Source organism: Salvelinus fontinalis, chromosome 28 (assembly GCF_029448725.1).
Source record: "Salvelinus fontinalis isolate EN_2023a chromosome 28, ASM2944872v1, whole genome shotgun sequence".
Lineage (NCBI taxonomy): Eukaryota > Metazoa > Chordata > Actinopteri > Salmoniformes > Salmonidae > Salvelinus > Salvelinus fontinalis.
The window spans coordinates 7395385-7411462 of record NC_074692.1 but is presented as its reverse complement, the minus strand read 5'-3'; the positions used below and the strand labels follow the sequence as shown (position 1 = coordinate 7411462).

At 43.2% G+C, this 16078-nt stretch overlaps 1 protein-coding gene across 1 annotated transcript; it reads right to left on the bottom strand.

Annotated features, from left to right (window-relative positions):
- Nucleotides 1-4: 4 nt before the first annotated feature.
- LOC129826034 (guanine nucleotide-binding protein subunit alpha-14-like) lies at nucleotides 5-14318 on the bottom strand. Its single transcript, XM_055886307.1, has 7 exons — nucleotides 13821-14318; nucleotides 3634-3818; nucleotides 3320-3474; nucleotides 2336-2464; nucleotides 1877-2006; nucleotides 1502-1655; nucleotides 5-1241 (listed from the first exon to the last, which is right to left on the bottom strand). The coding sequence occupies exons 1-7, from the start codon at nucleotides 13942-13944 to the stop codon at nucleotides 1051-1053; spliced, it is 1068 nt and encodes a 355-aa protein (XP_055742282.1). The 5' UTR covers nucleotides 13945-14318; the 3' UTR covers nucleotides 5-1050.
- Nucleotides 14319-16078: the final 1760 nt, after the last annotated feature.

Below are 16078 nucleotides of genomic sequence, written 5' to 3'. Positions count from 1 at the left end.
CAAGTTCTGTTTGACACTTTTTAATCTGACGCATTAATAAAAATTGTACATTTGACTAACAATTTATTGAAGTGTAACAATGTAGAAATTACTTGATGCACATATTAAATAAGTAAGTGGTCATAATCTATGAATGGAGAATTCTTTCATGACCAAAAATCGGTTGTTAGGAATACCTATTCATATTTATGCACTTAGTGGTGAATCCTAACTCCTACTTCAAATTTTTAATTTTCACTTAGTTTCCCATTGACACCAACTGAAAATTTGAATCAAGTAGAAGTAAGGATTTGCTCCTAAATGAAGGTCTATGGTAAATGTCCCTATAGTCCACTGGAGTTATTGTTATTCCTCTCACAAACAAGGCACTTTAGACTGATTACTTGGCTAAAATATGCACGTCTTCACTGTTTAGATATATGACGGAGTACATAAATACAGTATCTGTATGAAAACATTACATTTTTACGGCCAAGTGTTGCTCAAATTTAAACAAGTAAAAGACTTGGGCTGAATTCACAATTTCACTCTCACTCATCACTATCACACTACTGCTCAAGGAAAGACACCCCGAGGAGTGTTGTATGTAATTGCTAGATCATAGTTTTACATAAATCAAAAGGTGCTATACTTTAACTCCTTCCTCTGTGCTAACTCCACAACAAATAAATTAAAATCGTCCGTTTCAAAGAAAAAATATATTTGACTTAATAAAACGTAACGTTGGCATCCCTGTCACTAAACATATGAGTAGAATTTCCATCCTTTGGAAAAGTTATCTAGAGAAGCTTTTCTCTTGGTATAGATGTTCAACCTAAAAAGCTGGACAGAAAAACAGCACTACAAATCTGGCAGTCCGAGCATATTCTTCTAGCACATCAATCTGACCTTCCAACCTAACCCTATACATCTAGTCTCAGGTCTCCTAGCCAGATCCCAGATCTGTATGTGCTTTAACCAACTCATGTCAACGATAGAGAAGTTAGCTGAAGCACATCATCTCGGACCAGTCTAGATGTCTCCTAACCTTGCAGGAGCCTTAGCTCTCCTCTAAACCAGGTTGAACTCCTTGAGGTTGTGTCTGAGGATGGTGTCTTTGACAGCAACAAAGACAAAGCGGATGTTCTCTGTGTCGGTGGCACAGGTGAAGTGGGAGTAGACAGTCTTTTCTCGGTCTGGGTTCTGCTCCTGGTACATCTTCAGGATGAACTCCCTGGCTGCTTTAGGGTCGTTCTGTGGCCCTGGAAACAAGAGCTTTAGTTATGATGTGTGTACCTAGCAGAGGTTGTTAGATGAACTACAATCGTGATGCGTAACCTTGCCTGAGACTTGAAAATGTGTTAGCTCCCAGAACGAATGCCTAGGCTTTAGCTCAGTGTTCTTGAGTCATGTGGCAGCCTGGGTTTGATACCAGGTTGGTCATGTGTGTGTTAAGTAATGTTTACTTACTATACACATAAGAATAGCAGTCACACACAACACAAACACTACTAGAGCTTACCGGTGTATTCTGGGAAGTAGTTGACAAGGTGGGAGCGTGTGATCTTCTCCTCTAGGATGTCAGTTTTGTTGAGGAAAAGGATTACAGAAGAGCGCTGGAACCAGGGGTATGTGATGATGGTCTTGAAGAGAGCTTTGCTCTCTTCCATACGGTTCTAGGGTAAGTTGATGCACGTACAGTAAGTGGATATGATGGCCCATACTCATCAAATTTGTGAGATACATTTAACTTATGCATTTCAATGTGAGGTACATTTGACTTAATAGCTTATTTTACTCATCAATTTTACATGACAGCGTGTTAGCTCAACGAATGCGACCTGCAAGTGTATCAGGCAAAGGCCCGGTGACGGTGCTCTGACTGAAGGGAGCTCACCTCGTTGTCACACTCAGCCAGCACCTGGTCGTACTCACTAAGCGCCACCAAGAAGATGATGGATGTGACGTTCTCAAAGCAGTGGATCCACTTTCTCCTCTCTGACCTCTGACCCCCCACGTCCACCATCCTGTCACAACAAGCCAATGTTTGGAGCGCTGCTTATTGTATACCAATAGACAGACATATTTGTTGTTTACAAGCAAACATCTTGTTGGAGTGATGCCCACATCCTCAACAAAAAAGCTCTGTAGCAGGATATCTAACGCTGAAGTTGAGATCTTGCTAAACTTGAGTGATGACCATGAAAACATTCTCTATCCGCTCCCATGTAAACCCACCCCTTTCTGATTTGGATCTGCCTGTGCAACTTTTCATGACACAGACAGGAAATGGGTCTGTAGTGTTTCTCGTATGTAGGACGCTCAGTGGCGATTGGAGAACCAAAGTGTACCTCACCTGAAGATGACGTTTTCCATGTCGAAGGGGTACTCGATGATGCCTGTTGTAGGTACTCGGACCCTCAGGATGTCCTGCTGGGTGGGCAGGTAGGAGGGCTCTGCGATCCTGTCCATGTCACTCAGATAACTGGACAACACATGAAGAAAAAGTTTAAGGGAATGATGTGTCACGCCAAGAGAAAAGAAGAACAATGATACCACAACCAATGATACACACACTTTACCTTGGTATACGCTGAAGAAAACCCAGCTAGAGTTCAAATATTGTCCACGTAATTAAACAGGGCTTGTTGGCAGCATATTTACATTCCAGGATGAATATTGATTTAGTTCTCTTATAGGGCATGCAGGGGAAACATTGCAGCAGCACAGATTTCATCTTTAATTAAGGTTCATTGAACGGCAGAGTACTGTGCACCTGTCTGGTCAAGGTTGTCACACGCACACAGAGTTGACACAGCTAAACATCACCACGCGCATCATCACTGACACATTACGATCTACCCGCTTTCCTGACTCTCTCCCTGACAAACGTCAACCCACCCCCCCCCATACTCCCGAGACTCGAAACTACCCACAAAATGATTGAAAATAGTATTCAATGCCCCACACCTGACGCGCTAAATTTGTAAAGACGCACCCACTGATGACTTCAACACAAATCTCACCTGGACACAAGAGTGGGAGGAATAAAAGCTCCCTATGTGCCTGTGGGGTGGAGCAAACCATGTACTACATGGAGCCTGCCCAATCCACAAACCCAGTGGAGGCCTATTAACCCTCAACACAACAGGACTGGAAGCAACCGCTTGGCTCAGGGACTAACATTTTTTTACGGCTTTGCAGTCTTACGTTATAGTGTCATTACTTTTTGGCAATAGACATGTTGTCTTTGGCTAAGGCCAAGTTACCTGACCTGTGGTTTTCCTGATCATGACCAGTTCAAGAAAAACTCCTGGCCCTATGACCTAAGTCTACTCACTATTTGGCGGAGTCAGATAGCTGGTACTCCCTGCGACGGTCGTAGCACTCCTGCACTCCACTGTCCATCCACAGGCTCCTGATGGCGTCCACATGGCCTTTCTCCAGATCATTCACCATGTCCACCTCCACCTCACTCAACATGCTGGCATAGCCCTGGGAGGGAGGGAGCAAACAAGATGGTTGGGGCGTGTTCCTTGGGGCACGCAATGGAAAATGCTTTAAAACACTTCACAAAGAAAAACGAAAGTCTTTGGCTCCGTGATCAGCCAGTACTGAGGTAGGGCTGAAGTGTAATGTTGCTGGGATTCTTGCCTTATTCTGGGCCTCAGAGAAGGGGATGTTGAGGGTCTCCATGGCGCGGATCATGGACTGCATGGCAGTGAAGATGTTCTGGTACACCAGCTTGGTGAAGCCGCGCTTGTCCTCCTCTGAGTAGCCGGCGCCATGGATGATTCTCATCTGTTTAATGAAGGTACTCTTCCCACTCTCTCCAGTGCCTGGGAAAGGGGGGAGGAAAGTGACAGGGTTGATCCCAATACAGCCCCTTACATGTGGTGTTCCCCAAGGCACTCTATTTGGCCCAGTCCTACTCCTTTCCCTCATCAATGATGCTGCATAAAAGGCTGCCGACCCTGTGCAGAAATATGTCAGTGACATAAATAGACTTCAAACAAGCAAGCTGCAGCAACCATCATCAATGCCGAAGCAACTAGATACGCTCAGCACCTGGTCCACCAACAGCGACATATCAAAAGCCAAAGTACTCAATCTCATTATCCAACAGGACCTGCACTAGAGCAGTGCAGAGCACGTGGTCTAGTGGTAAAGCTCCTGGCTCTAGATACAGTGTATACCTCTCCCCACCGGAGACAGGGGTTTGATCTCTGCGTCCCCCCTTCCCAATGGCCTCCCTTTCTGATTCATTCATCATAACTGTCTCAATAAAGTCTACAAAATATATAAGAATTCCAGGTCTGCTGAAGTCACAGGGAAACACTCAATGTGGAGGGAATGAGTAGGGCCCAGGGAAGAGGAGAGGGCCAGGAGAGCAATGAGTGTCCAGCAGATAGAACAGCAGAGCCTGTGACTGTATAACCCCACCTCCGCTGCTCTATGAATCACCCGCGGTTAACTCCATCACAAACAACCACACCAGGATGTAAACACACACTGAAAAAAACATCCATCCACCCTGCTACTGTAGGAACAATGAGTAGTGTGTGTGTCTAGTTGACAAGGAGACCTTAGAGCCAGGGTCTCTGTCCTTTGTATGTATCCCAGCAGCAGTGCTCTAGTGGCACGGCAGCCTTCACTCCCAGCTGTGTTTTTGTTTCTGTGCCTCTGAAAATATAAATCTGGACACATTATATCAGCACTATGGCAGGATTAGGTTGAGCCTCATCCCCCAATCACAGCACTGATACACACACATTATCTAATGAGTCGGGCAACAGCAACACATATTAAGTGAACTGCTCCGAGGCCATAAATAATTGACAGATTCATTGATGAATAGAATAGTGACCTTGATCAAAAATATATTCTGTGAAGACACTCAGAGACCCAAAACAGGGAAGAGCTGTAACGGAGCATGTATTATGCAATCCTCTTGTTGCAACCAGATTGTTAACTTCTCTTGAAGTGGTTGGGAAATGGAAGAGAGTGACTCCGGATTGTCAGCTTAGAGGAATTCACCTGGATAGGCCGAGGTGAAAAAGAGACGAGAAAAAGGAAAGCGAGGCGAGAAAGGGGGATGGGGAGAGGAGAGAAGCTTGTTCTTGAGAAGTGTGCTGTTTAAAGAGGGGGCCAGCTGGGTAACAGTCTTCTCTCGTTCTGTAAACTGTTTAGCGTCGTTTCTGAGAGGAAGTCAAAGACGGGCTCATTCCTGACCACCATTTAGTCACAGTTCCTCTCAGGATTTAAACATGTCAGCATAGGAATAAATGCTGCCAACACACACCAGACACCAACAGATTCAGAACACAAGTTCCTCTGTTGCTGGGTCTCCTCTGTCTTTAGTTGCTTGCGAATCCAATGCACCTCACTCAAACACACACCCACCTTCGAGCAAAACATTAAGCTACTCTTGGAGGACAATGGAAGTGGTCTTCAAAAATGCTTCTTGCAGTCTGTTTGTACGTGTGAGAGTTGAGATGGAGGGTTTCCAAGAGACTAAAACCAAATAAGTAAGTTGTTGCTAAGGAAACTGTATTTGCAGACATCTGTACATAGGCTTTGACAAATTTGAATGAATTTGACTTTCAAAAATTTGCCAGTCAATATTCTAATGAGAACAACATGAAAACATGTCCTCAATAAGCCGCCACATCCATCCATCAATCAGACATAATGGGCAGGGACTTGTGCCTGACCATGACCAATCAAAGAGGTCACAGGCACTTGTGAACATTAAGTTGACCAATCAAAAGGGAGAGTTGGCATGTACAACTGTCCAAAGCAGTCAGAGGGGGAGCTGGTATTTGCACTTACCCTCATGACCTATTAAACCATAGAGATACAAGATCAATGTTCCATTGAATTATATTTTAAACACTGTACTGGAGAGGGTTGATCCATCCTTTTGCCATTGAGATTAGAAGGTTACGGCAGTTTTCCAAATCAATACAATGAGTTATATTAATTATATTAATATACCAACTTAATTCCATCCATTAGGACCTTCACACAGAGAACAGAACATGATTTAGCTATAGGCCTATACACCTACTATTTTATGCTTACAGTAATTATGCATTCTTTCAGACCCCTACTTTTAAAAATATAATACAAAGCCCACCACCCATCATCAAATAACTTTATGATTTCCAGTTCAATACGTTTTTATTCTAGTGTACATTGGTGGTGGGGGGGGGGGGGGGGGGGGGGTGTCATTGCTCTCCCCATCCTTACCACAAAACTCCCCTAGTTCCCCTCGTGACAGTTACACTTATACCGAACAAAATATAAATGCAACATGTAAAGTCTTTGTCCCATGTTTCATGAGCTGAGATAAAAGATCCCAGAAATGTTCCATTTGCACAAAAAGTGCAGAAATTTGTTTACATCTCTTTTAGTGAGCATTTATTCTTTGTGAAGATAATCCATCCACCTGACAGGTGTGGCATATCAAGAAGCTGATTAAAGAGCATGATCATTACACAGGTGCACCTTGTGCTGAGGACAATAAAAGACCACTAAAATGTGCGGTTTTGTCTCACAACATAATTCCACAGATGTCTCAAGTTGAGGGAGCGTGCAATTGGCATGCTGGCTGCAGGAATGTCCACCAGAGCTGTTGCCAGACAATTCAATGTTCATTTCTCTACCATTTCTCTACCATAAGCCTCCAACATAATTGTTGAGAATTTGGCACTACGTCCAACAGGCCTTACAACTGCAGACCACGTGTAACCACACCAGCCCAGGACCTCCACATCCGGCTTCTTAAACTGCGGGATTGTCTGAGACCAGACACCTGGACAGCTGATGAAACGGTGGGTTTGCACAACTTAAGAATTTCTGCACAAACAGTCAAAAACCGTCTCAGGGAAGCTCATCTGCGTGCTCGTCATCCTCACCAGGGTCTTGACCTGACTGCAGTTTGGCGTCGTAACCGACTTCACTGGCCAAATGATCACCTTCGATGGCCACTGGAATGCTGGAGAAGTGTGCTCTTCACGGACTTCAACTGTACCCGACAGATGGCAGACAGGGTGTATGGTGTCGTGTGGGCGAGTGGTTGGCTGATGTCAACGTTGTGAACAGATTGCCCCATGGTGGCGATGCGGTTATGGTATGGGCAGGCATAAGCTACGGACAATGAACACAATTGCATTTTAGCGATGACAATTTGAATGCATAGAGATACCGTGACACAGAGATCCTGATGTCTATTGTCGTGCCATCCATCCGCCGCCATCACCTCATGTTTTACAAATGTCCCAGTTCTTCCATGGCCTGCATACTCACCAGAGTGTCACCCATTGAGCATGTTTCGGAAGCTCTGGATCGACATATACGACAGCGTGTTCCAGTTCCCGCCAATATCCAGCAACTTCCCACAGCCATTGAAGAAGTGGGACAACATTCCACAGGCCACAATCAACAGCCTGATCAACTCTATGCAAAGGAGATGTGCCGCCCTGCATGAGGCAAATGGTGGTCACACCAGATACTGACTGGTTTTCTGATCCACAACCTACCTTTTTTTTTTAAAGGTATCTGTGACCAATAGATGCATGGTTTTATTCCCAGTCATGTGAAAACTTAGATTAGGGCCTAATTCATGTATTTAAATTGACTGATTTCCTTATATGAACTGTAAATCTTAGAAATTGTTGCATGTTGCGTTTATATTTCTGTTCAGTCTACATGCAGCATCCTATCCATGCAGAAACCCCTTGATTTGACCATTTCTATTGGCCATTGCCTTCAAAGATATATAGTAGATGATTGTTGATGATGAATTATACTCTGGAAACTGTTCAATCTCAATGATTCCTGATCTTGTGTCAAAAAAATGAACACCAGGAAGATAAAGTTGGTAATTATTTGGCTACCCACCCATAGGTCACCCAGCATCACTAAAGGGCAAAGTGTGTGAACTGATCATTGTATTTAAAGAAAAACTAACATTGTTGGACCTGCAGTTAAAAAGGGCTAGCCTGACTACACATCCACAAACGCCACACCTACTAGCCCTTCTTATGGAGTGATTGCCAGAGCAGAAGCATAAAATTCAGAATGAGTCTTCAGTCAAAAGAAATGGACTGCATAAGAACCTACATTTGTGTGTGTGCATGATCTTGCGTGCGTGTGTGTTACTGTAATGGCCAATCTGTTGGGCAAAGAGAAGTGTGTGTGTGGTGTGAGGGTGAGGGACGGTGATGCTCTGTAGACTGTCAGAGGTTCTGTCTGTGGTTGTTTGGACATGTTTATCGGCTCTCTCAGCTCCTCTCTGCAGACCCCATCACACACTCTCGCTGCTAGCATTCCTCTCCGAGTCCTAGTGCAAGAACACCACGTCCTCACACACTACCAGCCTGAGCTGGTTCAACAAATATGTTGTATGAATGTACAGTGCATTCAGAAAGTATTCAGACCCCTTCCCTTTTTCCACATTTTGTTATGTCACAGCTTCATTCTAAAATTGATTCAATTAATTGTTTTCCTCAACAATCTACGCACAATACTCCATGATGACAAAGTGAAAACAGGTTTAAAAAAAATAAGAAAAACCTTATTTACAGACTTTGCTATGAGACTCGAATTGAGCTCAGGTGCATCTCGTTTTCATTGATCATCCTTGAGATGTTTTTGCAACTTTATTGGAGTCCACCTGTGGTAAATTCATTTAATTGGACATGAATTGGAAAGGTAGACACCTGTCTATATAAGGTCCCATAGTTGACAGTGCATTTCAGAGCAAAAGCAAGCCATGAGGTCCAATGAATTGTCTGTAAAGCTCCGAGACAGGATTGTGTTGAGGCACAGATCTGGGGAAGGGTACCAAAACATTTATGCAGCATTGAAGGTCCCCAAGAACACAGTGGCCTCCATCATTCTTAAATGGAAGACGTTTGGAACCACCAAGACTCTTCCTAGAGCTGGCTGCCCGGCCAAACTGAGCAATCGGGGGAGAAGGGCTTTGGTCATCTCCAGAGTTCCTCTGTGGAGATGGCAAAACCTTCCAGAAGGACAACCATCCCTGCAGCACTCCACCAATCAGGCCTTTATGGTAGAGTGGCCAGACGGAAGCCACTCCGTAGCACACGCTCCAGCAGATATATTTCACTGGTCATTTCCAAAGCCAACACTTCCTTTGGCCGCCTTTCCTTCCAGTTCTCTGCTGCCAATGACTGGAACAAATTCCAAAAATCACTGAAGCTGGAGTCTTATATCTCCCTCTCTAACTTTAAGCATCAGCTGTCAGAGCAGCTTATCGATCACTGTACCTGTACACAGCCAATCTGTAAATAGCACACCCAACTACCTCATCCCCATATTGTTATTTATCCTCTTGCTCTTTTGCACCCCAGTATCTCTATTTGCACATCATCATCTGCACATCTATCACTCCAGTGTTAATGCTAAATTAGAATTATTTTGCCTCTATGGCCTATTTATTGCCTACCTCCCTACTCTTCTACATTTGCACACACTGTACATAGATTTTTCTATTATGTACGCTTGTTTATGTGTAACTCTGTGTTGTTGTTTTTGTCACACTGCTTTGCTTTATCTTGGCCAGGTCACAGTTGTAAATGAGAAATTGTTCTCAACTGGCCTACCTGGTTAAATAAAGGTGAAAAAAAATGGTGGTGGCAGCATCATGCTGTGGGGATGTTTTTCAGCGGCAGGGACTGTGAGATTGAGGGAACGAGAGAAAAGTACAGAGAGATCCTTGATGACAACTGCTCCAGAGCGCTCAGGACCTCAGACTGGGGCAAAGGTTCACATTCCAACAGCACAACGACCCTAAGCACACAGCCAAGACAATGCAGGAGTGGCTTGGGGACAAGAATCTGAATGTCCTTAAGTGGCCCAGCCAGAGCCCGGACTTGAACCCGATCGAACATCTCTGGAGAGACCTGAAAATAGCTGTGCAGCGACACTCCCCATCCAACCTTACAGAGCTTGAGAGGATCTGCAGAGAAGAATGGGAGAAATTTCCCAAATTCAGGTGTGCCAAGCTTGTAGCGTCAGACCCAAGACTCAAGGCTGTAATCGCTGCCATAGGTGCTTTAACAACGTACTGAGTAAATGGTCTAAATACCTATGTAAACGTGATAATTCAGGTTTTTTCGCAAACATTTCTGAAAACCTGTTTTGCTTTGTCATTATGGGCTATTGTGTGTAGATTTATGATGGGAAAAACTAATTATTTAATACATTTTAGAATAAGGCTGTAACGTAACAAAATTTTGAAAAAGTCAAGGGGTCTGAATACTTCCCGAATCCACTGTATGTTTGAGCACATCACTGTAACATTTTCTCTGACTGAATCTCTAATATAGGATGTGAAGGCATGGTGCTGAATTTGATTCAATCTCCCAGGCAGTCTCAATAGAGAGACAAGGGTCAAAGGTTAAGATGTCATAGCAATGTTTGGAGAAGCAGGCAGGAGATTTAAGGGTACTGTCCAGAAACAACCCCTAGTCCCTACCCCCTAGACAATTGTCGCGATCTGAGAGGAGGTGACAGGTTTAAGCGATATGACAGTAGCTCCAACTTGCCCTCTAATAGGCTACTAGAAATGATGTATTGCTTACACCTGTCCAATCCTCTCAGATATGTATAGAATTTGGGACATCTATTCTGTAACTTTACAGTGCAATTTTAAAAGTTGCCTGTGTGTTTGCATGAAAGTTCAAATCATCCAAAAGTATCTACATTTGATTGTGAAGCTCAACAACGTCACTTATAGATGATTTGAACATGCTAATATCGGTTCCATGACTTGAATGGGATTTGTGCCACAAATGCTAAAACATTAGCATTTGGAACCCGCGCCAGGGAAACTAAACCAAAGTATGGATTTCTGGCCTACCTTGTCCATAGCCTGCTTATAGGGTAAGGAAACAAATATGTAATTTTGGCATTTGAACTATCCCTTTAACATCCCGTGTTTAGAAGTTGACATGTCAGGTTATAGTTCAAAGAATTATGAATTATTTTGAAAATATATACAAAGGTAAATTATCATTTCTACAGTTTCTATCTGGTTTAAGTTAAACTTTTAGTAGTTTGTTTTAACCAAAACCAAAACCATTCTAAAAGAGATTCAGCCTATTATTTTCTTACTACGACGACCATGACGGATTGAATTGGATTTCAGCCCTCATCTGGAGCGCACGGTCATATGTCATGCACCCTTGGTTTACACAGTGATGTAATAGTGAAATTGGGTTATTACCATACCAGTATTACCACTGTGGTTACCACCACCAGTCTGCTTCCCTGTCTGTCTGTCTATCTGTCTGCCCAGCTGGCCCCTCCCCCGCTCAGAGGAGCATTCAGCTGTGGGCATTAGCTATAACCATAACCACCCAGCTTGCCCCTCTGACCACAGAAACAGACACACAAACCTCCACTTCCTCATTTGTCGGAGCTAAGGTGTGAGGACAGTAGCCTACACAAAGCCCTGCTGCAAAATCTGTATAGTCTCTTACTGAAGCATGAGGAGGCAGATGCTGGTGTAAAAACAGAGGTGGTCCGTTGAACCACACTCACGTGAAAAGTAAGTTACCTTGCCTGCGGTGATGACTGATGCCCGCGGTGATGACTGATGCCCTCTGTTCACCAGTTATCCAGTGTTCACTTTGAACACCAGTTCAAAGTGTTCCACAATACACATGGTGATCATATGTAGGTCTGGCCCAGAAAGCCTTCAGTATCAACCTTTCCATCATGTGCTGAATGTCTCCCATGAGTTTTACTGTGGGCAGTCACTGGTCTAATGATACCTTCAGGGACATGTAGTGGCTCACACACTGGACAGAAGAGCACCATCTAAGGTTTTTCCTTATAGCACAACTAGGCCTATGTTTGTCTGCTATATGCAAACAAAGATATTCAAGTTGTAGACATGTCTATGATACATTCTGATGTATTCGTAACATAAGATATGGCTTTCATAATGGTTTTGTGGTGTTTAATAGGTGAAGATCTATTAGAAACATAAGATATCCAGTGTTTATGACATTTACATAAAACTTGTTTATATGAGTGTGCGTTACAAGTCCTTCTTTTTTCATTCTAGACTTTTGGGTGTGTGTTTAGAGCACACTTTCCAGGAGCGTTGATCAGGCAAAACTGAAATGATACTCTCAGCTGTATTTGCATGACTTTGCATGAGAAAATAACCGTGGTACACCAGCTACCTGCGACTACAAACACATCGGTGGGCCAACGCCCCTAGGCAAGCCACCAACATTTCGTAATTGAACGCTTCACAGTTAGTTATTATTAGTTGTTAGCAAAGTAGGCTATTCTATTTGTTGACAATGAAAGTGAAGCCATCAAATGTTTTCACCAGTACAATTTCATTCACCTCTCTCGACTGGGTGCAAAGTAGCCCAATAATGTATGGCTAAGGGGCCGGAACCCTAACTCTAACTCTATAAAGGTGTGTAGTAATTAACCTTTTGTTTTTTGAAAATGATTTCTCGTCGATATGAAAGTTCAGTACCAAATGTTTCCAAATATTGCAAGTGAAGCGTATTGACATTTAGACAGAGCTTCTGGGCAGCGTCGATGCATTTGCCACTGGACGGCAGGCAGGGTCGTAAATACAACGGTATATGTTTAACATTGCTGTCTATGAATGGGCTAGTTGCAAAGGCACCTTCTATCTGAGCAGCACAACTGTTTAGTAAGCCTTGGCAATATTTAAAAAAAGTTATGCTAATAGCCTAGGAAAAAAGTGTGAGTGCCTAGGCTAAGTTGAGAAGTTGTGCAGTGCTGACATTATGGAACAATGTGGAACAACTGTGCCAAGCTCAGTGAACAGTGCCAGAGCGCACCACAACCACATCCGGAGAGGGAGGGTGAAGTCTGGGTGAAGGAAATGAAATTAAAAGGAGATAAAAAAAAAAGGAATGTGCTCCCATGTCTGCACAGCATGGACACATTATAGGCCTATTACTTAATATTTTAAATGTGTTACAGTCTAACAATTACCAGAATGTAATAGCACGTCTGTGATAGCCTAGCCTACTGATCCTTTCCTCACCTGACTTGACACCTATGGCCAGGTGTGGTCCACGCTTTGCCTAGTAGCCAATTTCGAAACTTGGCTGTGCCACGAGTTTTCCTTGTGTTATATCTCCTTCACTGACAGTCAGTCAATTAGCCCATGTCAGTAATTTTGGGGGGATAAATTAGTCTATTTAGTCTAACTAAACCAGCTATCTAAACTTGTAGTTAACATGAATTACCGACTAGGCACACAGGGCACCTGCTCAGGGGTCCGGAACTCCAGGGTACCCAAACTTAACATGTCATAAGTCATGGCAAAATGTGTAGAATTGCATAAAATGTGCTTTACAACTGCAAAAATGTCTCCCCACCCCATAGTAAAATGTGTAGAATTGCAGGAAATCTGCTCTAAAACTGCAACAATAAAAACATATTATGTCAAGCAAACTTATTTGTTTACCATTTGTTAATAAAATACTTTCCCCTCTGTACATATTCAATTATAGTTTTTAATCCCGGTGCTGAGTTAGTGTGAGTTAATGTGTAGCAGCTATAGCTAATAGGCTATGTGTTTGTAGATCGACTGAGGTGAATGAAGCTGCAGCAACCAATGTGATTGATAATGGCTGGGGTCATTTTTGCTTGTTTTTGCTCCTCTCCAAATAGCATTTTAACGTTTTTAAATTGTAAAGAAATTAAGTAAATGAGCTTCAACTTTCTTCAAATGTATTGGACCCTGAATACACCCGTGGCTATGCACTAAGCAGTGTGTACCTATTGACAGATGTGATAGCTCTCACCTAATAGCAGCAGTTTGAGTTCCCTGCGCGAGTCTTTCTTGTCCCGCCGCAGCTGCCTGTCAATCTCCTGATTGATTCTCTGATTCTCCTTCTCCTCGGCCGACATACAACATCCAGCCATCATTGACGCAGTCACTGTCCAATGTCCCCTCTGTTTGCACTTACAGCACTGGAGAAGATGGAGCAGTAGACACAGGAGTCCCAATGAAAGGCCAACCTGTCTGTCCGATTAGTTCCTCCCGGTCGGAATGCGCATAGCAAATAAATTGTTATTTTCGTTTTCCCGTTTTGATCTTTCTGTCTGAAGTTCCGGAATCGTCTCCTTCCCAGTTGTCGGTATAGGAATACTAACCTCCTGCTCTACAGGTAACAGCTACAAGCTGTGGGTGAACGTTAGACTGGCAGTGCGCATATGTTTCCTGGCGCTTGGTCACATCCTGAACTTTATCCAAGGCAATAGGACACATCTCCACCGGGGCGGGGACGGGCGCGCCTACAGTAGATGCCTGACTATGATATAGTTACTTACAAGGAGCCTGCAAGAAGCAGGGCCGGCTCTAGCCTTTTAGGGTCCCTAAGCAAGGTTTGGGTGGAGGGCCCCCCACCTTGCACAAAATATTTTAGCAGCTCCCCTGTTGATGGTGGAGAGGAAAGTTCATTTCCTGCAATTCTACAAATTTTTCCATGGGGTGTAGAGAAAATGTGGCAGCTTTAAAGCACGTTTTCTGCATTTCTACATGATTACTATGATTACTATAAGTTTAGATACCTGGCTAGATTAACTAATAATGTAAAAATTGACATGGCTAATTAAGTGACTGTCAGTGACTGACATAACAAAATAAAACTGCTGATGAAATTACACCTGGTGTATTCTACTATTCTATCACTCAATAGTAAGTTGAGACCCCGACTCCAGTTCCTAAAATATATACACGACCAGTTAAAAGTTTTAGAACACCTACTGATTCAAGAGTTTTCTTTATTTTTACTATTTTCGACATTGTAGAATAATAGTGAAGACATCAAAACTATGAAATAACACATATGGAATCATGTAGTAACCAAAAAAGTGTTAAGCAAATCAAAGTATATTTCATATTTGAGATTCTTCAAAGTAACCACCCTTTGCCTTGATGACAGCTTTGCATATTCTTGGCATTCTCTCAACCAGCTTCACCTGGAATGCTTTTCTCAAACCAACCATCTCAATTGGGTTGAGGTCGGGTGATTGTGGAGGCCAGGTCATCTGATGCAGCACTCCATCACTCTCCTTCTTGGCCAAATTGCTCTTACACAGCCTGGAAGTGTGTTTCAGGTCATTGTCCTGTTGAAAAATAAATGATAGCCCCACTAAGCGCAAACCAGATGGGATGACGTATCACTGCAGAATGCTGTGGTAGCCATGCTGGTTAAGAGTGCCTTGAATTCTAAATAAATCACAGACAGTGTCACCAGCAAAGGACCCCACACCATCACACCTCCTCCTACATGCTTCACAGTGAGAACCACACATGCGGAGATCATCCGTTCACCTACTCTGTGTCTGACAAAGACCTGGCGGTTGGAACCAAAAATCGCAAATTTGGACTCATCAGACAAAAGGACAGATTTCCACCGGTCTAATATCCATTGCTCGTGTTTCTTGGCCAAAGCAAGTCTCTTCTCCTTATTTATGTCCTTTAGTAGTGCTTTATTTGCAGAAATTCGACCATGAAGGCCTGATTCACACAGTCTCCTCTGAACAGTTGAGATGTGTCTGTTACTTGAAATCTGTGAACATTTATTTGGGCTGCAATTTGAGGTGCAGTTTAATAGCCGATTTCTGAGGCTGGTAACTCCAATTAGCTTATCCTCTGCAACAGAGGTAACTCTGGGTCTTCCTTTCCTGTGGCGATCCTCATGAGAGCCAGTTTCATCATAGCGCTTGATGGTATTTGTGACTGCACTTGAAGAAACTTTCAAAGTTCTTGACATTTTCCAGATTGACTGACCTTCATGTCTTAAAATAATGATGGACTGTCATTTCTCTTTGCTTAATTGAGCTGTTCTTTCCATAATATGGACTTGGTCTTTTACCAAATAGGGCTATCTTCTGTATACCAACCCTACCTTGTCACAACACAACTGATTGTCTCAAACGCATGAAGGGAAAAAATTCCACAAATTAACTTTTAACAAGGCACACCTGTTAATTGAAATGCAGTCCAGGTAACTACCTCATGAAGCTGGTTGAGTGAATGCCTAGAGTGTGCAAA

What these genes read in the sequence shown, in the direction of transcription:
- LOC129826034 (XM_055886307.1), bottom strand. Translation starts at nt 13,944, where the DNA reads ATGATGGCTGGATGTTGTATGTCGGCCGAGGAGAAGGAGAATCAGAGA. An exon ending in ATGGAAAACGTCATCTTCAG is followed by an intron (nt 2,007 to 2,335) that starts GTGAGGTACACT and finishes TTGTTGTGACAG; the next exon opens with GATGGTGGACGTGGGGGGTC. An exon ending in CTACTTCCCAGAATACACCG is followed by an intron (nt 1,242 to 1,501) that starts GTAAGCTCTAGT and finishes TCTTGTTTCCAG; the next exon opens with GGCCACAGAACGACCCTAAA.